General features: G+C 43.4%; 2 protein-coding genes across 3 annotated transcripts in view; one reads left to right on the top strand and one right to left on the bottom strand.

Annotated features, from left to right (window-relative positions):
- Positions 1-448: 448 nt before the first annotated feature.
- On the bottom strand, positions 449-21,909 carry PDE6B (phosphodiesterase 6B). The gene is made up of 22 exons (XM_061455051.1): positions 20,963-21,909; positions 19,231-19,383; positions 18,805-18,894; positions 15,500-15,640; positions 14,494-14,568; positions 14,339-14,403; positions 13,214-13,280; positions 13,023-13,070; positions 12,693-12,842; positions 11,544-11,687; positions 10,886-10,951; positions 10,112-10,258; positions 8,493-8,600; positions 7,617-7,726; positions 6,540-6,627; positions 5,848-5,948; positions 4,522-4,629; positions 3,686-3,749; positions 2,877-2,951; positions 2,061-2,144; positions 1,636-1,792; positions 449-584 (listed from the first exon to the last, which is right to left on the bottom strand). Exons 1-22 carry the CDS (start codon positions 21,371-21,373, stop codon positions 526-528), a joined length of 2,511 nt encoding a protein of 836 aa, XP_061311035.1. The 5' UTR covers positions 21,374-21,909; the 3' UTR covers positions 449-525.
- LOC133270130 (purpurin) overlaps positions 9,478-22,866 on the top strand; it is a 33,074-nt gene continuing 19,685 nt past the window's right edge. For both annotated transcript variants that reach the window (XM_061455054.1, XM_061455052.1), the window contains exon 1: positions 9,478-9,688. The gene's annotated coding sequence lies outside the window, so the exon portion shown is untranslated. The remainder of the gene's footprint in view (positions 9,689-22,866) is intronic.

The raw sequence follows: 22,866 nt of genomic DNA, 5'->3' as shown, positions 1-22,866 counted from the left end.
GATTTCTTTATTATATCCTAACAGATACAGGCTTAGATATGATAAATTTGGCTCCTTTTCAGTTTTTCTACTCTGCAAGCTATAGTTCCATGCATTGACAATCACACAGTGTTGTATAGAGCAAAATATGAATTCAACTGGCCCCATCTGCTTTGGGTAAGAAGTGTTACTGTACAGGAGAAATGCTCTTCCATAGTCATGCAACCTGATTTATTGGGCCAAATGTTATTCTGACTTGCCATATGCCATCTGACATCAGGTGCATTAAATGGAGCAAAAGACAGGCCAGAATTGGCTCCTTACCATCAGGAAGAGATGCAATTAAGGCAAACGAGATCTAGCCCTTCCCTGGTTGGTCATAAGCCTAATTAAAGTAGCAGAACAGTCCAATCAGAAATGTATCTGTATGCCATTTTATATATATATATATATATATATATATATATATATATATATATATATATATATATATTTAAAGCCTGGACATTCTCATTTTGGGTGGCATATATTGCACTGGTAATAGGTCTAAAGTATGCTACAGGTTTTGGAAGCTGGAGCTGTTCCTCCATTGCAGGTTATTCCATCTGTGGTATAAAAAAAACACAGAATTAGAGGTACAGTCATAAATGTACTTCTCAGCCATTACAGGAGTATTTTAGCACTTCTAAGTTATTCAGTGATCAATGTAGGTCATACCTATAGTACCCATATCAAGAGCTGTCTGCTGTGCAAATTAGTCATACATGTAAGGCTGCTTTGGAAAGAATGTTTTAGAGTTAGTAGAAACCTTCCTCACTTAAATACTGATTACCTAGGAAACAATTCTTCAAAAATTCTCCAAATCCTAGATAAAGCACTTACTTTTAATCTTTTATGTTAATTACTATTACTTAAACTGAGAACAGATATCCAGACTGCTCTAATGATTCCTAAACTGTGTCATGTGAGGAATGCCCACTCCATGGGCTGTTTGGGATTTTGGTCCAGTCTGGAACAAAAGCAGATTTCAGGTGCTGTCTCTGTGAAGGCACTAAGTTGTGATGGATGTTTGATCAAGCACTTGGGAGAGGCTAGAAGAGCCTTCCGCTCCCACCTCTCTGGGAATCAAACAAACCCTCATGCTACCAAACAAGCTTTCACCCAGTGCCCATTGCAGCTGATGGATTTCAGTGCTACAGAGGCTGAGCCCACAGAAGGAAAAAAAAGGATTCAACCAAAATGAATTGCTACACTATTACTGCTTGTTTCTAGGAAGTACCTGATCTGGGCTAGAAATTGAATGAAATTTAATTCCTCAGTGTTCTCCCAACAAGTGTTAGGTTTTCTTAACTCCTGCTTCGTGACCTGTGGGATAGCACATCAGCCACAGACTCTGTATACAATAGGATGTCTCCCAGCTGCGTGGTTGCACTGGTTTCTCAGGCACTATCTCCTGGGCATTTGGGCAGGTGGCCTTTTTGACAGCCTGTCATAGCATCACATTTGAAGATAACCTTGCCAAGGGAGAAAGACTGGGAAAACTTGTTCTGGGCATCTGACTCTTTACCTTGTTGGCAGAGTTTGCTGCAGATCTGGGAAAGTATTGCATAAGTATGTTTTTAAGTTTGGAATGAAAAACTAAGTATTGTTTCTGACCTTTATTTGCAGCCATCTTCTCTTCCTCTTTTTTCTTCTCTTCCTCCAGAGCTTTCATTTTTGCATCATACTCATCAGCACGGGTCTTCCACTCATTTCTGTTGTTCAGCAGCCCATCAAGCATAGGCTGAATTTCCTCATGGAAACGGGAAAATTCCTAACCAAAATGTACCCATCAGCACAATGCAGTGCAGAGGCAATGCTTGTCCATCTTACCCCAGGAAAACTGCAGCACCTCACCTCCTGGGCTGGCTCATGCAGGTAAAATACCAAGGGCACAAAGAGGGATCAAGATACAGTGGTTCAGGGAGGGGCAGGTGTTGGGTCCTGTACCTGCCCTTTTCCCCGTGAGTGGTGTTGCTGCACTCACCTGGGATTTGAACCCCTGTTGGAAAGGATGGGGTGTGCAAGGGTGTGTTGCTTACCTTATAGACAAATGTGCACACAAAGTCGATGAAACCCACTTGAAGCTTTGGAAGCTCAGCAGCTTTCCTCCGGTCCATCATGGGCTGTGGGAGGACACAAGTTTGCCATATTGTATGAGACACCTCATTGAAACAGACACCTCTATTTTCTCCCTGAAAGTGCCTTCTTGTGTCAACCTGGCAGTTATGCCATGCCATCCTTAAAGGCTGTCTACCACAGCTCACTTCCTCTGCTGCAGAGCAGTCAGCAGCTATTTCAGACAGGTCTCTGTTTGTATTGGGAGGAGGACAAAATGCTTTTCCCTTGTGCCTCTCAACCATATACCTGAGAAAAGGCTTATGTTAGATAGTGCTGAAGACTCTTGGCTCTTTCAATGCCATATTTAAGTATTTGTTATTATAGCAGAAAAAAATATATGCCAAGTAACAATGTACTTCTAATTACCAGAAATAATTTCTGGACTCTACAAAGTTTGTGTCTGTTGTTTTTCTTTTTAATAGAACTCCTTCTTTCCTCTGTGATACATGTATTCCATTTTCCTTTTTTCTGCAAGGGATCAGTGGAACGTCTCAAGGGAAAGGGTCACTCCCTGCTGGTTCACAGCCACTGTGACTGATCTAACTATATGGCGAACTGCGTAAGAGGCTCTGTCACAGAGCATCTTCCCTAGCTGAATACCCACTTTTCCAGTGGCTTTTGGCAGGCATGGTGATTTCAGAAAACTCACAGGGCTCTGATAGCAGTGTTGCTTGTAGTAAGTCTCTGCTGAGACTTGCTGTCTGAGCTGAACCTTCTGGCTGTCACATGATACTTACAATAGGCTGTTGCTGAAGGACGCTTATTTCTAAGTCTCCTTGCTCCCAGAACTCAGCTGCTACCAGCAGAGCTACCTGCATTGCCAAGGAGAGAAAAAGAAAGGTTAGCATTGACTTTAGCTTTACAATTTGATGTGCTTCAGGTCTCTAACATGTGGCAAATCTCACTTTTAGCCCCTCTGTCTCTTTCTGTCCGAGCCCAGACACAAACTTTCTCCTCAGAAGTATCGCAGTGACCATGGGTTTGCACCCATGTAGTGTCAGCTCAACAGTCCTTATTGCACTGAAGCTTATTAGTACTGCTCATCTAGTAAGAAAGATTTGCAATGTGTCCCCCTCAAGGATTTGCCTCTTGATCACAGTTGTGGCTGCCTGTTATGATTTTCTCAGTTGTCCTTCCTCCAGGCTCAACAGGAAGGTGGGTTTTATTTCTTTTATCCTCCTTTAAAATCTAATGACAGTTTAATGAAGTACCATTCAGGAGGGAACTTCTAAAGGAAACCAAACAACTGAGCAGACAGCAAGTATTGCTGTAAAAAAAAATCTCCACCCATATGTTACATGCAAAACCCCTCACTGTAGCTCAAGAAGCTAAACATTTTGAGGGGTTATTTTCTTCTCTGGTAAACATGAATTTTCTAAAGAACTCACAATTGCAATCTTAAAGATTGATTTAGCATCAAAATCATAGTTATTCTCAAGTCCCTTTGGTAGCTTTGGTAGGAGGCTTTGATTCAGCTTCTAGGCAGCTTATTGCATTACTTTGAAGTGTAAGCTAGAGAAATCTAACAGTCTATCTAGTATCTGACCTTACTCTGGACTTCCCAAGGCTTTGTTATTGCTGACAAATCACAGGCAGTCATCATCATGGCCCTAAAACCAGAAAAGAAATTAGTTTATTCTCTAAGTCTGCACCCTATCTCTTGTGGGCTCAGGATGTTCATTCTCTAATATTCCCGTAAGAATCAGAGGTCCCTGCTGAAATTATAAAGATAGCTAATGTGATAAAGATAAATAAAGTCATAAAGATAGATAAAGTAAGAAAGAAAAATGGGTTGCTGGAACAGCCTTGGCTCTCACTGGGACACTCATCAAGGATTGCTGTCTTGACTAAAATGGATTTATGCTAGGGAACTGCTTGCTTCTGGCACTAAGATATTTGCTGCTTTAATAATTTACTGGGCTGAATATCTTGACTGTGGAGTGGTATCTTTGTCTCCCATATGGAGGTGTAGGAGTGCAGACTGCTGCAGCTGAGGCTGTGAGTGCACTTCGTCACCGGAGCAAAGCATCTGTCCGGTCACAGCAGCAGCATTGTGCAACTCAGACTGGTTGCCACTGGGAAGAACTGCTAATGGGCTGGATTCCCATGCATCTGCCATTGCAACCTGCCCCAGCTTGTGGCCTGCAGGGTAGTCTGGTATATGGCCAGGAGGGATTCTGCATCTCATGAGGAGTATATGACCAGAAGGACACTCCAAATCCAGTCACTATTGTCCCTGTTTTCCCCTGTTTCTCCAGAAAGTCAGATTTGAGCATACAGTAATGTATCACATGCTGATTGTAATAAGTGGAGCACAAGGCATGTTCTGAGCTCTCTCACCAGGTGACTGCATCACTAACCTTTTCAGAGCTGATTACTCACATGACAACCTCTTTCTTTGTTGTCTCCAGAGACAGGTATTCAGTCCAGGCAGTCATGCTATCATATGTCTTGGACTCATCAACAATCTTCTGAAACATTGTTCTCTTTCTTTGAGGAGGGAAAAAAATAAATATGAAAAGCTCCAAAACAAGGAAACAAACAAGTTTAAAAAGATGGCTGATCCTGATAACCCTTGATACATTGATAACCCTTACAGAAGGGTTTCCAGTAGCTGCTGTCCTAGCATTTAGGTCCCCAAGGAAGCCCCCAGCAAATCCAACCACCATCACCTGCTTCTCTTAAGTAGGGGAAACTATTATAAATGTCTTAAAAATGAGTGTAGTGGTGAGTCATGAGTAAGAACTTGAAAGTATGAGATACTGCAAGTTGTCAGCTTCCACCTTTTTTGGTAGTGCAAGAAGGCTTTTTCCCTGAATGTTAAGTAACCTGTAGAAACCTAGAGCTGGCTTTGTGAAACTACCTGGTTTTACCTGCATAGTCTGCCCTTGCTAACCTTATTTATATATCTAAACATATGCATCAAATTCTGGGGAGGGGTTTATACACAACACACCCATATTTTGAGTGGTGTGAAATTTGGAAAAACCTGCTGTTTCATTGCTAGCAGAGAAGACATTTAGGCCAGATCCATAAAGAAGCTTGCATACATGTTCTATGTGTATCATTTTGCCTGGGTCTGATCTCAACCAAGCCTTTGTTTGCATGGACCAAGGATGGCAAAGACCAGTTTGTGTGCACCTGGTAAGGAAGCAGTGGCAACTGCTCACATATAGCCACCTTACCTCTGGAGTAAGAGGACTGGGTATTGCACCCTTCCTTACATTCCTCTTTTGTGGACTTTATATTTTGCACATTCTTCAGTGCAAACCACAGAAGCAGTCTCTGGTCTTGGCGTTGCATTTTGAAAGCACATGTTGAAAGCTCCCTGCTAATTAGGAAGTCACATATTGAATTCTAGCTGTGTGTCCCAGGAAGCCAGTGCATGCTGATAATGCAGCCCTCGCCAGGCCATTCACCATTTATGAGTATCTTTAGTGCTGAAGTGCTAGCAAAGAGTGTCTGAACCAACAGACATCTCTTTCTGTTACAGGATCATACGGCACTGCCTTGCTGGAAATTGAGGCTTAAAATGTCATGTATTTGATATAATAAGTAAAAGTCCAAAGTTTTCTTGAGCAGCTTGAGTTCTCCACACCAGCCCTCATGTCAGTATTAGTCAGTGAATAGGATTTCTGCATGGGGGGTTCTCAGAACAAAACATCACTTTTTGCCTTTGTAAAATAGGTGTGTATGTGACCGACTTACTTGAAGTAGAGTGCCAGGTCTGTGGCTATAATGGCAATATCCATCAGGTGAATCATGTGCTCATGCTGTCTGCGGTTGAGGTTCTGACATATATTCAGTGACTGAAAAGCAAAGAAAAGGGAGCTGCAAAATCCAGTCATTGTGGTGGTGTGAGTTCCTGGCCATCTCCCTTTCCGAAATGTGCTCACTTTTTTAATATGTATCTTTAATAGCTTCAGCTTGCTCCTCTAAGGTGCAAGGGTTGTGAGTCCTGTTCACTGTATGCTGATGCTTAGTCTCCCATTTTGTTCACTGAACAGGGTCAGTGTCCTGAAGCTTGTTACACAGCATGTGCCCAAACCCTGTGCCCTGGTCCCACTTCAAGCTTTCCTGAAATGAGAAGTTAGCTGGGGAAGTCTGTTAGCCTTGGCCCTGCCAGGGGGGCTACAGGAGGACAGTCCTGTGTTTAACGTATTTATATGGGGATAACAATATGGCTTCTGAAGAAACCAAGTCATGCATTTAGGAGCCTGTGCATTTTGGTTCTGGAGGAGCATCTAGTACTTGGGAAGTGAGGCAACTGCAGTTGGGATAGCTGCAGAGTGGGTATCCCAACCAGAGAAAGGTCTTGTGCTAAGCTGTCAGCTCTGTTGCTGAAAAAAATTCCCTGAAAGTAAATTATTCATGTCCCTGCATTACAGTTTATTACCAACCTCTTCAGAGAGCAAGAATTTTCCAAATTCCAAGTGATGTCTCTCTAAAATGGAGGATCCATGAAGTTTAGCTAAAGGATTTTGAGATCTGGTTGTGCAAATGAAAAATTAAAGATGTTACCACAGCACTTACTTAAAAAAAGAAAAGAAGTGTCCCATTTTATTTTTAATTTTACCACACACAAAAGTTCAACTCATTCTAAAAGGCTTAAGAGTAATATTTTTAATAGCTAATGACTTCAGTCTGGTAAAAGAGTTTTATAACACTGCTTATGACTATTTGGATGACGTATAAAACAGTCTTCCACTACAGATTTCACAAAAATGTTGTTTATGACTGGATTGTTATTACCCAGCACAGTAAGCTTGTTTAAATTCCTGAATAGCTACATGTTCATATCTAGTAACAGCAACAGAAGAAACATCAGTCCTTGGGCACTTTCCTAGCTGATAAACAAGACTCTCTTTTATGCAAAAAACCCAGCCACCTTCACTTACATTTCCCAAAGCTCCAGAAGACAGTAAGACAGTATAGCCAGCAAGCACTGCAGAAGAGCTGTGATCTGACACTACTGAGCATCAAAGCAACAAAGGCTCTACTGGTCATGAAATTATGCAGCTGTTCTTCTGTAGCTAGTCACTACCTACTGAGAACAGCACCCTCATACTCATAGGTGCTTTGTTTCTGCAGGTGGTGAGGGCAGTGCCATGCATGGTGGGTTTTCCACAGACACCTTCCAGCAAAAAGTAGGCCTCTAGTGGCCAGGTTCCTCCCAGTGGCATCCTGAGTCTTCTATGATGCTGAGGCTACTAAATGCCTGTGCTGCACATGTTCCACCCTGTAACAGTAATGTAGGGTGTGGCTTTAACCAAAGGAGGTTTGCTGTGAGTCGAAGAAAGCCCCAGAGAGCACTGCAAGATTTCAAGTGCTGTAGCAACCTGAAAAGCAAAGTTTTTTGCAAAAAAAAAGGTTGCAGTGTATAAAACAGCTGTTCTGGAGTCTGGTGTGATCACAGGCTGATCCCACTCCACACAAGAGCAACAGTAAATGGTTTGAAGTAGTAGGAAAGTGCTTACTTCATTTGGTAAAGGTTGTTGGTTCCCCTGTGGTCAATATCGTGGCACAGAGCAGCAGTTACCATTGCAAAGGCCTCAAGGTCTGTGTAATACCGCTTCAGCTTGCCAGTCTGGAGGGTGAGAATTTGCATGCCATTTGTTAGTATCTCTTATAGAAAAAGGTACTGAGCTGTTACTGCTCTGTTCTGGGGATCTCCTCATTGAAACAGCCCAGGAGAACTGAAAATAACTCATGAAGCTAAATGCAATATGTGGCACACTTAGGTTAAAATGGGGAAGCAGCTGGAAACAAAACAATTCAGACTCAGGTAGGCATGTTGTACATATGTGCTTGTTGCCCACCTGCAAAGTTGCGTGCCTGCTTCTATAGCAGCCTCTTGCCCTGGGGACACCCGGGTCCTCACAAGAACCCCTCCAGTCACTGGACACAAAGTGAACCCCTTTGTGAAGGGGCTCTGCCTCTTTCTGAGCAATGGAGTTTAGATTCCAATCTTAATCACCCAAAGGATTATCTGGGGGACTGTAGACATAATTCTGATGCGAGTTGTCTGGGTCTTACTGTCTGCACGAGGTCCATCCCTCGTACGGAGCAGAGGTCTGACACCTTTTATTGTTGGGGCATCTGTGGCCTTGACAGCCTGTGAGAAATGGCACTTGCCACATTCACACTGGCGATCAACTTATACCTGCCTGGAAATGGAAAGTGTGAGGTTGTCTGCATCCCTTCCAGCAAACCACAGTCTGGCTCTTACTGTCAGAAACTACTGGAGGAAGGGAAGTCCTGTAGTCTCTTTCCCCTACCTGTTGCAAGTGCAACAGAAGACCTCCTGCTAACAAAGTCAAGCCACAACATTAGCTGGGGAGGTGTTACCTTACCATCAAGAGAGTGAACATGGTCTGCGCGACGTTGAAGCCATGGCGCCAGTTGTGGTAAGTTATCTTCCGGTAGCCTTTGCTGACAGAGTACACAAACCTCACCAGTACCTGCAAATGGGGGGAAGAGGATGTCAGTTTGTGTGATGAAGCTGCTGCCTGTTGAGCTCGTAATAAAGACTGTGCACAGAAATCATGAATGAGGTTCGGAGGTGGCCCTAGAAAGAAATAGGAAGCTGTAATAACATCATCTTACTGCACAGCATTGCTGTAGTAAAGCCTAGTGGAAGGCTAAAAGGAACACTAAAATATAGCTGTCTTTTTTCTAATCTCTCTCAGAGAAACAAAAACAAAGATGCCTGAGGGACAAACAAGAAAGAACAACATCTGGATAAAAATAGTTTTGATCCTACTGTTTGCAAATTTGTGGAAGTTCTGTGTTTCTCTATGTATATAAGATGTATTACTCCTGATTAGTTTTACTAAATTACTGTGGTTTAGTAATACTGATACCTCTTTTCAAGTGATATGGCTCCATAGATGTAGAGATGGGTAGTGTTTATATCATCTAAACAATTACAATATAAGGCATGAAATACCAGGGTTTTTTTTTTCCTCTGGATTCTACTTCTCCACATGTACTACCTCTTGTAGCTCCATAGGTTTTCTCATTAAGGAGCAAATTAATCATGGATAGGTAATTCATTTTTCAAAATCTTAGCTGCTCAGAGTGGCAGCAAAGAATGACTGATTTTCATGCCTGTATCAGAGGTTAGTTGTTACAGACTAGATATTTGGAATACTTTCTGACATGACATGCTACCAGTAAAAAGCACACAAGTAATTCCCGTCCAGAGCACCCCACTTCACTCCTGCTCCGCCGCCTGCCTCTCCTGCGTGAAAATTCTTCCTGCAGTTACGCTCATATCCCACTAGATGGCAATAAACGTCACATGATGTGCTGGGAAAACACTGCTGAAATGCCAGTTTCGCGGCTCCTGCGGTTTCACATGTGAAGAGTGCCAAGACATGTGAAGTTGCACATCAGGTGCTAGTGGACCCTTGTTCTCACATGGTCACACCGCTCTTGTTGCCAGCAGTCAGGCAACAACTGCACCAAATGAAGGCGGGTCTTTGTTTGCAGGGGAAGAAAAGCAGATTGACCTGCCATTGTGATTATGTTGTCTGAAAGCTGTCAGGTATGTACTACAGCAAGCAAAGCATGCACAATTATGCACTGCCCTGCGTTGTGCCTGGAAACTGTGCTTTTACAGTGAGGCTGTGAGAGCCATTAGACGTGGCAAGTGCAACCCATTTTTTGCATGGTGTTTTTCCATGTACATAGATTTGACAACAAACCCATGCCTGTGGCAGACAGCACAGGGCGGAAGAGGCCAGCTTCATTCCCCAAGCACATATGTAGCAGCCAGAGGCTTTGTGAGGGGATCCCTTGCCCTCAGTGGGGCAGGGGTGCTCAGGATACACACCTCTGCAAGCTCCCACAACCCCAGACCGATGGCTGCACCATGAGGTACGCAGGGCATGAAAGGGGACCTCAACAATTCAGCGCTGAATGCGCTGGCCATCCAAGGCAGGAGGCCCTGAGTGCTGTCAGCTCCTACCTCCTGTGGGATCTGGAACTTCTTCACCACGCCGAGCTCGTAGTACATCTGAATGCCACACTTCACCAGCTCTAGCTCAGTGCAGTCAAAGTCAGAGAACCTGAACTCATAGATTTCAAACTTGGTGGGCCCTGGGAGTTCTTCTTTCTGCAAAGGAGGTGGGACAATTTGTTGCTGTACTACTTATACCATCCCTAGAAACACTTGGAATGGGTTTTTCTTAATACAAATTTATCAGTATCATACTGCTAGGAACTTCTGCTTTTAGAGTATAGCACCTAAATAGACTGAAATGCAGCTTCTCATGATAACACCATAAGTGAATAGGGGAGGGGGAATAGGGAAGGCATGTTTGGTCAAGTTCAAGAAATATTGCTTGTTTTCTGTAAAACACTTTTCTTGTTGATTTGCTATAGTTTAAAGACCCCAAGACTTGAGAGGTCTTACAGGGAAGACTTACAACCCTCCGTATTTACTCTGGAGAACAAATAGTGTGACAGGTCAAGCTGGCTGATGAGTTTCCAGGTGGACTCTGACCCTCTTGAGATAAAGTGGCGGAGAGCTCCCTTGGGTGCTGGGTAAGGCATTTGCTGCCACCTGATAATAACTTTAAACTCACACAGCAGAGGAGGGCAGGGTATGCTTTGCCTTCACCCTTCACCAGGTGCCCTGTTGATGCGTACCAGTATGTCAACACTGGGAACTCTTCCCTGCATCCACGCAAGCAATATTTGTTTGCCAGAGCTATCCACTGGAGCGGTACATTGCTCTTACCAGGATGTTTGCCAGCTCATCTTCCTCACACTCGCTTGGCTCCTTCCCCAGCTTTTCTCGTGTTGGCTGCAAAGAGCACACACATGTTAAACTTACAACCAAACCGCACTGGACTTTGCACTGTGCAGCTTTGGGGCACCCTAGGGCAGCTCTCATATGCAAAGTGCGTTTTCTTCCTGGACCTTAGCTCTGTTTAGGGTCTTTCAGCTCATTCTTCCTGGTAAAATGTTCTCCCTCTCCTCGATCATGTTTCATGTTCATGTTTCCTCCACTTGCAAATGTCCCCCTTGAGCCAGGGTCTCAGCTGGGTCTTCTGACTCCACACCCTCTGCACTAGGGAGATCTTTGGGAATAAATCAGCTCCTCTTTCACCCTACCTGCCTTTCCTGAGTAGCACCTGTATCAGCCCATATCCAAGACTGGCTTTGCTGAGGAAATGAGGAATGACACAGTGTGGCAGTGAGCTGAGGCAGAGAGACAGATCACAGAGTCAAAACAGAGACTTGTTCTGCATCTGTGCAGTAACTGGGGCCCTGGGTCCTGCCTCCACACCGTGGTGCTTGGAAGTTTTCTATGGGATGGGAGGCTTGTGTCTGTGCATTAAGTCATGGGCACGGCCAGCACCCTTGGGAGTGTGCTGCACCTTGTGAGGCATTACCAGAATTTCCTGGATTTCATCCTTGTCACACTTCACGTGGTAGAGCACCATATCCTGAGCAATGTCTTTCCTGTTCTCCAGCTTGTTCATCTTATCGTATGTGTCTGTGTTGAGTACAGACCAACCCAGGAACTGTGTCAAGGACTTGGTAAGGAGAAAAGAAGGAAACAGTGGAATAAACAAAACCTGTGTTCCTTAGGCACACAGAAATATAACACTGAATGATATACCTTAGGAAAAACACAAGCTCCCCTTTGGCCACATGTCTATCAATGAGTGTTTGCTGCCAACCCCTACTTGCTCCTCAGCAGAGCAGCTCCCCAGATGTTGGATCTGCTTAGACCTCCAGAGATCCATACGCGTGGAGGACCCTCTATCCAGGGTGGACATTCAGCATATGGAAAGCTATTTCTGTGTTGTTGCAATTGTCTCCGTGCCTGTGGAAAGCCTGGTGTATCAATGCTGACAGGAGGTCAGGAACCCTTGTATCAAGGGAGAGAAAGGTGTTCTTATCACCTTTCATATATGTTTACTTACACCTTGTGTTTGCTCCCATCTTGTTTGCTGTTCAGTGGCCAATTCAAACTGATTTTTTTTTTCCATTTTTTTTGTTTGATAAAAAGAGTCTATTTCAGGAAATGTTCTGACGGATAATGAATGCCAAGAGCTGAATGCCTAAATTGGATTGAACTAGCATTGGAGGATTTCTAAGCAGCAAGGTCTCTAATCACAGCTGCTGTTGGTAGATTCAATACTTGCCCACCCTTTGTACCTTAGCTACACAGAAAATTTCTGTGTAATTTCTCAAAGGAGTTGCCCAGCCACTGTGAGCCAGCTACATGTATGTGAACACTGGTCAGAATGGTCATATTTGGACATAGCAACTGCTCACGGCAGTTGCTTGGATTCAGCAGTCCAAGAATGCTGAAACAAAAGGATGCAAACACAGCTGGGTTTCCAAGACTGAAAACCACCAGTGTTTTATACAGTTGCTTTGAAAACTTTCAAGCTGATGCATAACACCTCTATAAGCAACAAAGAAACTTACTTAGCTGCAAAACACTGGGGGATGCTTTGTAGGTATACAATGAGTAAGAGTGACCTTTCTCAAGCGTATGAATTACTTCCAGCTGCAGCAAGGAACTATACCTCCATGAGGGTCTCATCTTGTTCATCAAATGGTTTCCCATCTTTTCTGTTATAAAATGTGACAACGCCAACAATTTCTTCCTTTTTGTTCACTATTGGCATGGAGAGAACATTTTTGATAGTCCATCCTGATTCATCTAGAGGACCTTCCTTGAAGCAATAGCAAGCAGAAAGACACCATGTACTTAATATGTTTTCTAAATACATCAGCATTCCCATTTTACATGAAGGCTGCTGGCTAAAGAAATACTAATATGCATAATATTTACTCTAAATTACATTTTTACAGAAAAGTAGAACCCTTGATGGGACTGAAAGTTTTCACTGTACCTGAAAATTAAACATCTCATCTGCAGCAGCATTCATAATGTTGCAAATCTAGGGGATCACACAAGAAAACGTTTTACAATGTGGGCAATGAGAAGTTTAAATACCAAAACAAAAAACTGAATTGATGAGAAAGCAGCATTAGTCTGACTTCATCGCAGAAAGCCTTGATGAGGCCTTAGTTAAGTACTTACAAATCCACTCTCAGCCACGTAGGTTGGCAGTCCAGTAACCAGCGCCCAGTGATCTGGGGTAGGATTTCTGAATGGAAGAAAAACATGTAAGGGAAATTAAGGATATACGTTTACTGAAGAATGATTATGGAGATGACATGTATTCAGCTGATCACACACTCCACTTTTACGTTTTTCACCATCAGTTACTAAACAGTCCTGTTACTTTGAAAGGACTCACATGCACAAGCAAAAAATTTCCACATAAGGTAAATACTTTTCCCTCAAGGATCCAATGCAGAATAACCCATAAAATAACATAGTCTGTGGACACTTAAGAAGTTGCTCCTGGAAGTGGGGGGTAAGTTTCAGACCTTCAGCACAGAGAAAAGTGCTTTTTTTAAGAAAGCTCCTGGCTCAGAATGTCTGCGAGCCTGAACTCCTGAACACTGCTGTAAAGGGGCATTTTCTTGCAGCATGAACAGCAGGGCAAAGTGGTGTGACTAGAACTGGGCAAAATGCCTGTTATGTCAGATTTGTCCAAGGTGCCCAAGGCTCCTTTGAAAACTTCGGTGGCAAGAAAAGAGGGAGGCTTTCGGGAAGACAAGTCTAAGTGTGGTATCAAGAGAGAAAGAAAGGCCAGAGGTAGCCTTGAGATGGGGACAGTGACTGGAGGATGAGAGACAAGTAAGGAAGCTGGATGACAGTTAGGGAAGCAGGACTCACCATAGGAACTTGGGCAGAGGGATGGATGGCAGGGCTGGGACAGCGGGTGCCTAAATACAAGGACAACCTGGATGGGTTCACCCGCTGACACAGGGAAGTTACCAAGGAGAAGTGATGCCTCAGCCTGCCAAGGAAAGTGGCAAAAGTGCAGGCATTCAAGGAACTTCACTTCTACATCTAAAAAGAATCACTGGTCGCAGTAACTTTTGGAGCCTGACTTGCTAGCCATGGTCCCGATGCCCCGGAGGAAATCTTTGTCCTGTAGAAATGTGAGTCAAAGCATCAACTTGCATTCTGGCTCTCTTAGTCTGTATTCTATCTGTCCTCTGAATATTTCCTTATGAGTCTTAATGTCATGGAGAACCTTGGTTTTAGCTACTCTCTGTGTCAGTACCTAGCAAACAAAACGGGGACACTTACGGGATGACTTTGATGTCTTCTTTTCCATGTAATATATAATCAATGACCTTGTAAAAGACTATTTCCTGCAAATAAAAATGAATGTGACATTAAAATTAGCAGTGAGGCAATCCAGCCAGACAGGAGAGAGTTTAAGAAATCTGGTTCTCACATACCCTGCCATCTGGGGTGCGAGGTCCTGAGTAGGGGGGAACTTCTCCCAGCAAGACTGGCCACAGGTCAAAAAATTCCTGGTTTTAAAATGTAAAACAAGTATATTTAGAGTAAAAATGTGCCATGAGCCTTGAAGTAACCACTGCTCTACCATGCTGGTTTTGGTACTGTGTAATGAAAGCATGAAATAACAAGACTGATTTGATACTATGCATCATGATGGTATGTCCAAATCACAAAGCGTAAGGTGCATTAGGTGGCTGTATATAGTCATCCTATACACAGGATGCTGCTTCATTTAGTGAACAGCCCAGGCTGTACCCGCAGAGCAAATGGGTACGTCGATATACCATGTTCTTAATTTTCCAGAGTGTGACTATAGGGCTGATTTGCTACTTGCCATCTTGCTAAAGTGAAAGATTTTATTTTCTTCCCTTAGGCTACATTATGATGCTGATCAAAGTGTCATTACGACACTTGCGATCTTTTAATACACGTCTTCACAAGAGAGCATGCTATAAAGCCTCTGGCAACATGGTGGACATCACAGTTCATGGTAGCCTCACTCAGCTTGACCATGGAATAAAGCAGGGCTCCCATGGCAAAGAAACTGTGTAACCCCCACATGTAGCCTGTAAAGGTGCAGTCAGACCAAATCAGAGCTGCAGAAGTAATTTAGCTTCTGTCAAGCTTACTTTCATGAAGCTGAATTTTGCCTAACTGCCTGGATAACATGCACATGGATAAGTCTTTGAGGAGGGTGGCTGCTTTGTTGCTCGGGGTTTATAGAGGTATCTCACTATAGTTCCGATATCCACAGGCTTCGTGAGGCTGTGCTTATGTTGCAGGCTTTGACCAGGATTGCTGTAGTCAGACACCTTTGTCTTCCCAGCCACTGGCTCTTCTGACAGTCCCATTCCAGTGATGAGCTATTCCCTTTCTCTCTTTTTCCTTTATCCCAGGCTCTTCATTTGCCAAAAGATATACAAGACACATGTGAACACTCACCTTCTGCTTTGTCATGTCCAGGAGACCTACTGAGTACCGGTCACAGTTCAGATATGCTCTCACTGTGTAAAAAGCCTTGTGGAACTGCCTCTCAATGTCTGTAAGCTCCTCAAAAACCTTGTTAGCTGACCACAACAGCACCTGCAGGATAAGATCCAAATGTAAACATATCTTCTCCTTAAGAGCTGGACTTCCCAAATGAGTTTGGAATAACAAGGAAACAGTCGGGGCTTTATACTGCAGTTTCTGAAAACTTCAAAAGCAACCTATGCTGCAAAGTGTAAAAGCATTGCTTGTTCACACTGGGAATTACTAGTGAAAGATGTGTTGTCAGAACAAGTCAGGTCACCATAGAATGCTATGTAAAAGTTCAGTCTTACAAATAAAGCACAAAAAAGTAGTAGTGCCAGATAAAAAGATGACCCCACTTAAATTTTATATCCGTAAGTAAAATCTTGCATCCAAAAACAGTTTCACCAAAAGTCTTGCAAATTCTGGAGGCTGGAGTTGGAAATATCCAAGTTGACATTTTACTCAAAGCCCTTCCACTGCTGCTTTGTGTGCACATCAGCCTATGACCCCTTTCCCTATCCTGTGCCTTACAAATGCACCCTTAGGAAAGCTGTTTCATTTTTAATAATTGAGGTTATGTGGCAAACGAGTGGTGTCCCTCAGGGATCGGTGTTGGGACCGGTCTTGTTCAACATCTTCGTTGCTGACATGGACAGTGGGATTGAGTGCACCCTCAGCAAGTTTGCCGATGACACCAAGCTGTGTGGTTTGGTTGATACACTGGAGGGAAGGAATGCCATCCAGAGGGACCTTGACACGCTTGTGAGGTGGGCTGATGCCAACCTCATGAGGTTTAACCATGCCAAGTGCAAGGTTCTATACCTGGGTCAGGGCAATCCCAGGCACAGCTACAGGTTGGGCAGAGAAGAGATTCAGAGCAGCCCTGTTGAGAAGGACTTGGGGGTTGTTGGTTGATGAGAAAATGAACATGAGCCGGCTTCAGTGTGCGCTCACAGCCCAGAAAGCCAACCGTATCCTGGGCTGCATCAAAAGGAGCGTGACCAGCAGGTCGAAGGAGGTGATCCTGCCCCTCTACTCTGCTTTCGGGGGACCTCACCTGGAGTATTGTGTGCAGTTCTGGTGTCCTCAACATAAAAAGGACATGGAACTGTTGGAACAAGTCCAGAGAAGGGCCACGAGGATGATCAGGGGACTGGAGCACCTCCCGTGTGAAGACAGGCTGAGGAACTTGGGGCTGTTCAGCCTGGAGAAGAGAAGGCTGCGTGGAGACCTCATAGCAGCCTTCCAGTATCTGAAGGGGGCCTATAGGGATGATGGGGAGGGACTCTTCATTAGGGACTGTAGTGACAGGACAAGGGGTAATGGGTTAAAACTTAAACAGGGGAAGTTTAGATTGGATATAAGGAGGAGATTCTTTTCTGTTAGGGTGGTGAGGCACTGGAATAGGTTGCCCAGGGAGGTTGTGAATGCTCCATCCCTGGCAGTGTTCAAGACCAGGCTGGTCGAGGCCTTGGGTGATATGGTTTAGTGTGAGGTGTCCCTGCCCATGGCAGGGGGGTTGGAACTTGATGATCTTAAGGTCCTTTCCAACCCTAACGATTCTATGATTCTATGATTCTAAATTTGGCTTAGCTAATGCATGTGTGTTTGTATCTGAGTGTGTCTTGCTTTGCTTTCCAAGCCCACAGAACATGAGAAGTAGCACTTCAGAAGCACTGAGAAGTGAGGATGAAGGTGACTGGACCTATGCTTTGAACAACAAGCACTGTTACATGGCCACAATCAGAAAGAGTGTCTCACCTCTTCACTGGGCACTAGTAGATGTTTTTGGTAGTTCTGAGCTGCATCAGTTTCTGTTTCTAATCCATAAATTGGAACAACTTGACCACTCCCTACAAGGTCTGAGGTGTTCAATATCACTGGCCTCTGAGCATGCCTCAGATAAGATAGTGATGTCATACAAACTATTAGAGGAAATGATCAATGGTTTATTTTTTGGCATTTTACAGTATGGAATAAGTAATGCTGAAAGCCACAAAGCCCAGTAGGAGCTGAAAGAAACACCTAAAGAATGGCCAATTCATGGAATGATGTAAATAAGTTGGAAAAAATGTATTACATGATCTTCTAATAAGACTTTTTCACAGTATCTGAGCACAAGTATACCAGACTGTCCTTGCACAATCTGTTTTACTTACAGTATCCCCCAGCGTTTGCAGCTGGGATTTGCAATTCTAAAATCTTAGGCTACCTTAGAAAGTGTCATTTGCTTACTTTGTACTTTGTTACTTTAAAGTCTCGCAGAATCAATCATATTAACTCTTGCATAGACTTTTAGATCTAGATATTCAAAGGTTTGCCGGTTGAACTACTGGTAGAGCTGGCCATGTGTCTTGCATCTCGTTCTCACTTTCCTCTCTTTCTGTGGGACCTTCTGATGCAGCAGTGATACATGAACACAGGACTCATGCAGACCAGACCACACTGTGGGATGCATTAGGCCTTCTACCTCTTGGGTCCCCTCTCTTGCTTTCTAGCCCTTTCATTACCTCCCCCCGTCCTACTGCTGAACCTCAACAGGAATAAACCTTTGCTAGTTCTATTTTAGCTGAGTTACTGAGCATTTCTAGATGGGTGTTATCACCTGATTATCATTCATGCTTATGATCACTGAAAAAATTGCATGTCCTCTCCAATAACAGCCAGATGTCTGTCACAGAAAGGAATTGCATGGATTCATATCCAATCCCAATAAATACAAGAGTCCTTTCATAATCCAAGTCATGGAAAATAATAGTGGCTGAATTGCTTCAATTTAGAATACCCTAAACCCCTCAGCTATGTTAATTTCTAATGAGGAAGGCCAATTCAAAAGGCACGTGAGTCATTTTACTGGCACTAAGAAAAATTCTATAGCCCTTTTTAATAATCAGGTAAGGAAAAATACCACATTCTTAATTGTAGGAAATCTCTTAGTGCTGCTGGTTGAAGTGGTTAAATGCCCCAGGAGTTTCAGTTCAACAAAACATCTGGAGTTCAGTTCTGCTGAAGCTGGTGCCACTGCATCAGCTCCTGCAGTTTTGCCAGCAACAGCAGGTACAGAGAGTAATGAATAACTGTGAGGGAGGAGCAGTATCTTAAAGCAGACAAGGGCACCTTTTATTTCTGCTCTTCAGGCACAAATCTCTGAACAAATCAGCTACAGCTTTGAAATCACAAGAATTAACTCATTTGATTTTGGGATACAGCCCAGTCTGCATTTGCACTCTTACCTGGCCTCTTCGAGTCTCACAATTGTGAAGATAACTCAAGTGATAAATTTTCAAGTTCAAGGAAGCAAAATTTAGGTACTTCAGGAAAAGCTGAAAAGGCAAAAAATGAGATTGAGTCGAATGCAGTAGAAGCCTCAGGTATACTAGATTTCATAACACCCCTTTAGCAACGTCATGGTAATTCCCCTGGATAAATGCTTTGCTTTGCACCGGTATGAGATAAGGCTTATCCCACTGTAACTTCCCTAAAAGATTTCTGAGATAAGCATCCTCATAATAAGCCTCTTGTGTTAGAGGGTGAGTCCCCTGTGGGGAAATTCGCACCGGTGGAGCTTCACTAAAGCAGACATCCCTACTGCAGCAGAGTCTGTGTTAAATGCCAAAAGTAACACCCGCTTGATAGAAACTGAGCTATGCACCACTTACTGCTTCGTCAGAGCTGGTGAAGTATGGACCATTGAGCTTGTTAAGAGCCAGAATAACAGCAACTAAATCTTTGCCATTCAAGATGGGTGTTGCAAGGATGCTTTTCGTAGTGTAGTCGGTGAGCTCGTCAACAAATGAACTGAACTGGACACACTGTTCAACAGAGAATTTACAAATTAAGCATTTCCCACGCTATGTGTAGTCTTAAAACCAAGTTAAAGCACAGCTTCTCAAAATAAGCTGCATAAAGAAAGTTTTGCTTAAAAAATTATTGATGAAGATAAACGAATTAGCAGAAAATTGGACAATGTACAGGTGATAAAGCTGGTATCAAGAGAACTGACTGTGGCTTCTCACTGCAATGCATGCAGCTCTTTCTCTCAGAGATCTTGCAAATCACAGGCTTTAACATTGCAAACTCTGTCAGAAGAAAGAGGCTCTCAGGTGACTGGCATCCTTCGTAGTACTTCCTCCGTCCTTTCCTCCAACTTTCCATTAACATGTTACCGCAGTTACCAGCCAGTTACCACACTGCATTGTGCAGCCACACTTTATAATGTGTGCTGTCCTGTGCAGTCATTGGAAAGTTTATTCACCCTCTTTTTAATTCTGCTTTTGCCTGGGTGCTGAAGCTGATGTTGGCTTGCAGCCTCCATGAAGCCATCTACCCATTGTTTTGCTTGAAACTGTTCTCCCATACATTCCCTTCCATGTTGCTGGGCCTTTGTGCATGGGATGATAGATAGAAGGGAAGGAAAGAGAGTTTTTAAAGAGAGTTTAAGTCACATTAAAGGAGAGTTTAAGTCATTCTGATGCTTCCCTCCTCCCAAGAACATAAAAGTGGTTGCAAAACCGAAATCAATGTTTCAATATGTTCTGTGAAGGACAAGGCATTTTTTGCTGAAGCATTTGGCTGTGCTTATATTGAACAACAAACGGATGGATAAACAGATGGTCTCTTTGTAACTAGCAAACAAAAGATGGAGTAATCCCAAATGCCATATTTGGGTCACATGGATTTTAGTTTTATACCTATGATTAGAACAAGTGGATTATTATTACTGCCATTCAGGTTTAAATGATTCAACCCAGGAATATAGGGGGTAAATATTGTCATGAAGGCATAAAGATGTAACATTAAAATCCTTGGATCCCTCTTGGTATTGCAGTGCACAGATTTGCTGAAAGAGTTCTTTTGGTCAAAGCTTGTCTCTAGCTGCTTCTGGTGAAGATCACTCACACGCAGGTCCACTCCCTCTGACAAAAATGCCTCTGAATTCCCTTGACCCAAACTTTATCAGACAGCAAACATTTTCAAATTGCATTTGTGCAATTGAAAAACCCTTCTGGACTCACTATAAAGGATTCCTCTCTTTTTGCCAATTACTCATGGAATAGAAATGTTTGCGGAAATTTCTGTGTGCCTTCAGTGCGGTTATGGTCGTACCTCACTTTGCTGTGATTTTTTAGACAAGCAGGTGTAACACTGCACTTGTTTGCAGGAGTTAACACCTACTGTAATTAATTTGTTTACATTCACTTTGCTCCATAAATGAAATTGGAAGCAACTAACAGACTTGCCACTGGTGTTTTGGTTTCCAGTATACGGCTATTACACTGCAAGAGCTTTGAGCCTCAAGCACTAAGATGCCCTGCTGCCTCTTGACCCTTTTGTACTTGCAAGTGTGTGAACCTTTCTTCTACTAAGTGAAAGAATAAATGGCAAACCTACCTCACTGACATCCTTGATGTTCATGGTTTTCTTGGTTTGCGCAACATAGCCCACAATGCCCAAGTCCAGTGGATAGACAATCTCGCAGTCTGGGGGAACCAGACAATCCTCCAGGGTACTTCCCTCTTGGATGTTGAAGAGCCTTGTTGCCAGTTCAGGCGTGCCATTTCTCTGCCTGTACATGAAAAGACTACAGCGGTCAGCGTGAATAAGGGACCTGATTCTTCTCAAGGTCTTGAAAACAACTTTCTCCATGTTGATGCTTTCTTGCATGTCTTGGATCAACTCAAAAAGGATTTCACACTCATTGTTATTCCAGGACTCTGTTCCTTGTTTCTTCTCAAAGTACTGCTTAGCAAAAGCAGGGTTGCCATCAAGAAACTTCTCCACGTCGTCTTCACTAATACTCATTGTGAATGCCCTGGGTCTTGTGGTAGGTAGTAGTCCAAAGACGTGGTCTATGTAAAAACTGTAATTTCTGATGTAGTTCCTAAATTTTCCTGATAAAAGATGTTGCTTCTAGAATGACCAAGGGTGAGGCAACACTGCAAAAGAGCTTGTCATCAGGAAGAGGTATTCCTTTATAGTGCTGAAGGTGAGTCAGTGGGAGGACAGATCTTCTCAACCAAACAGATTAGATGACCTCTACAACAGCTTTGGATCAACTTTCTTCTTCGTAGTCTAAATGCAAACAAAAACTGAGTACTCACAATACCTGAAAACGCTCTCCTTTCTCTTGACAAGCAGAACACCTACTGAAACGGTTATACTGAGGCAGCAGCAACAGGGAAGAGCTACATCTTCTAACACTGAAATAAGCTCTTTAAAGTCTAATTAAATATATACTGCTTGGGCCTAATCCTTGGCTAACAAGGTGAGCATCTTATTATTTCTACTCTCCCAGCTTCCTGCAGTAGTAGGAAGTGCATCCTCCACAAAAAGGCACTGTGGCCAGAACAAAAACAGTGAGCTAATGCTGCTCTTTCAGAGCTCCCTCTGCTATTGCATAGTTCTTTATATGCTGTTATAAGGGCTGTTATCAAACGGAAGCACCAATTCTGACCACTTTGATCCAGGATTTGAACTGAATTTGAAAGGTCTGTAGCCTTTTCTTCTTGCTAGTAAGAATCGGGAGAGGAAAACATGCCTCTTAGGGGCATCCCTTTAGGAAGGAATCTAGGGAATCATGGGAGGCCCAGCTGATAAATATCAAAACACCCAGGAAGGTAGAAAAATTTTGCTCATCACTATGCGTGGAGAAAGGGTGGGAATTACAGCTGTGACTGACAGAGTTATTCACATCAGTGAAGCCACCGTGCTGTGCAAACAGCAGGTGAGGGTCAGCATCGTGCTGGGAGACAAAATGCCACAGAGTCCACTACTCTTCAGGGGAATTAAATGATGCACATGGGCTTTCACCAGTGAGGAACAGGGGTAAGTCTCATCCACCACGTTGCTGAAAGATAATCATGGCTTACTTGCTGAGGGAGTAAAAGGTCTATTCCTGTGAGCGTTGGTACTATTTCCAGGAGTGGTGCAAATCAGCCCAGATATGAACGTGGGTGCCTGGGAGGAGGGTGACAAGAGAGCTGTGGTGGCACTGTTAGAAATGCTTGTTCAGGTGTGCCCCTTCAGCAGTGAGCATAGAACAGATAGATAGCCACTGATTCATTCATGTTCACCCCTGAAAAAGGAGGTGAACACTCTCACACAAAGGCGTGGAAGTATAGAGGAAAGCAGTTAAGAGAGAAATCCTTTCAGAAAATTGCAGGTTAAACAGTGGAAACTGAGTCAAAGATGTACAAATTCATTATTTATCATTCCATTTTCTCCTATTCATTCTTTCAGTTCCCTGGATCAGTGGAAATGCAGTAAGAATGTTGCTGGGTCAACTGGTTGAATGT

This window comes from Pezoporus flaviventris, unplaced genomic scaffold (genome assembly GCF_033815535.1).
Source record: "Pezoporus flaviventris isolate CSIRO_AGI_PZ_B2104156 unplaced genomic scaffold, CSIRO_AGI_Pfla_v1 ptg000018l, whole genome shotgun sequence".
NCBI classification, from domain to species: domain Eukaryota; kingdom Metazoa; phylum Chordata; class Aves; order Psittaciformes; family Psittacidae; genus Pezoporus; species Pezoporus flaviventris.
The sequence above is the reverse complement of the archived record's forward strand: the minus strand, read 5'-3'. Positions and strand labels throughout refer to the sequence as shown.

What these genes read in the sequence shown, in the direction of transcription:
- PDE6B (XM_061455051.1), bottom strand. Translation starts at nt 21,373, where the DNA reads ATGAGTATTAGTGAAGACGACGTGGAGAAGTTTCTTGATGGCAACCCT. An exon ending in CTTGGGAAGTCCAGAGTAAG is followed by an intron (nt 2,952 to 3,685) that starts GTCAGATACTAG and finishes TTGGCAATGCAG; the next exon opens with GTAGCTCTGCTGGTAGCAGC. An exon ending in TGTGCACATTTGTCTATAAG is followed by an intron (nt 1,793 to 2,060) that starts GTAAGCAACACA and finishes CATTTTGGTTAG; the next exon opens with GAATTTTCCCGTTTCCATGA.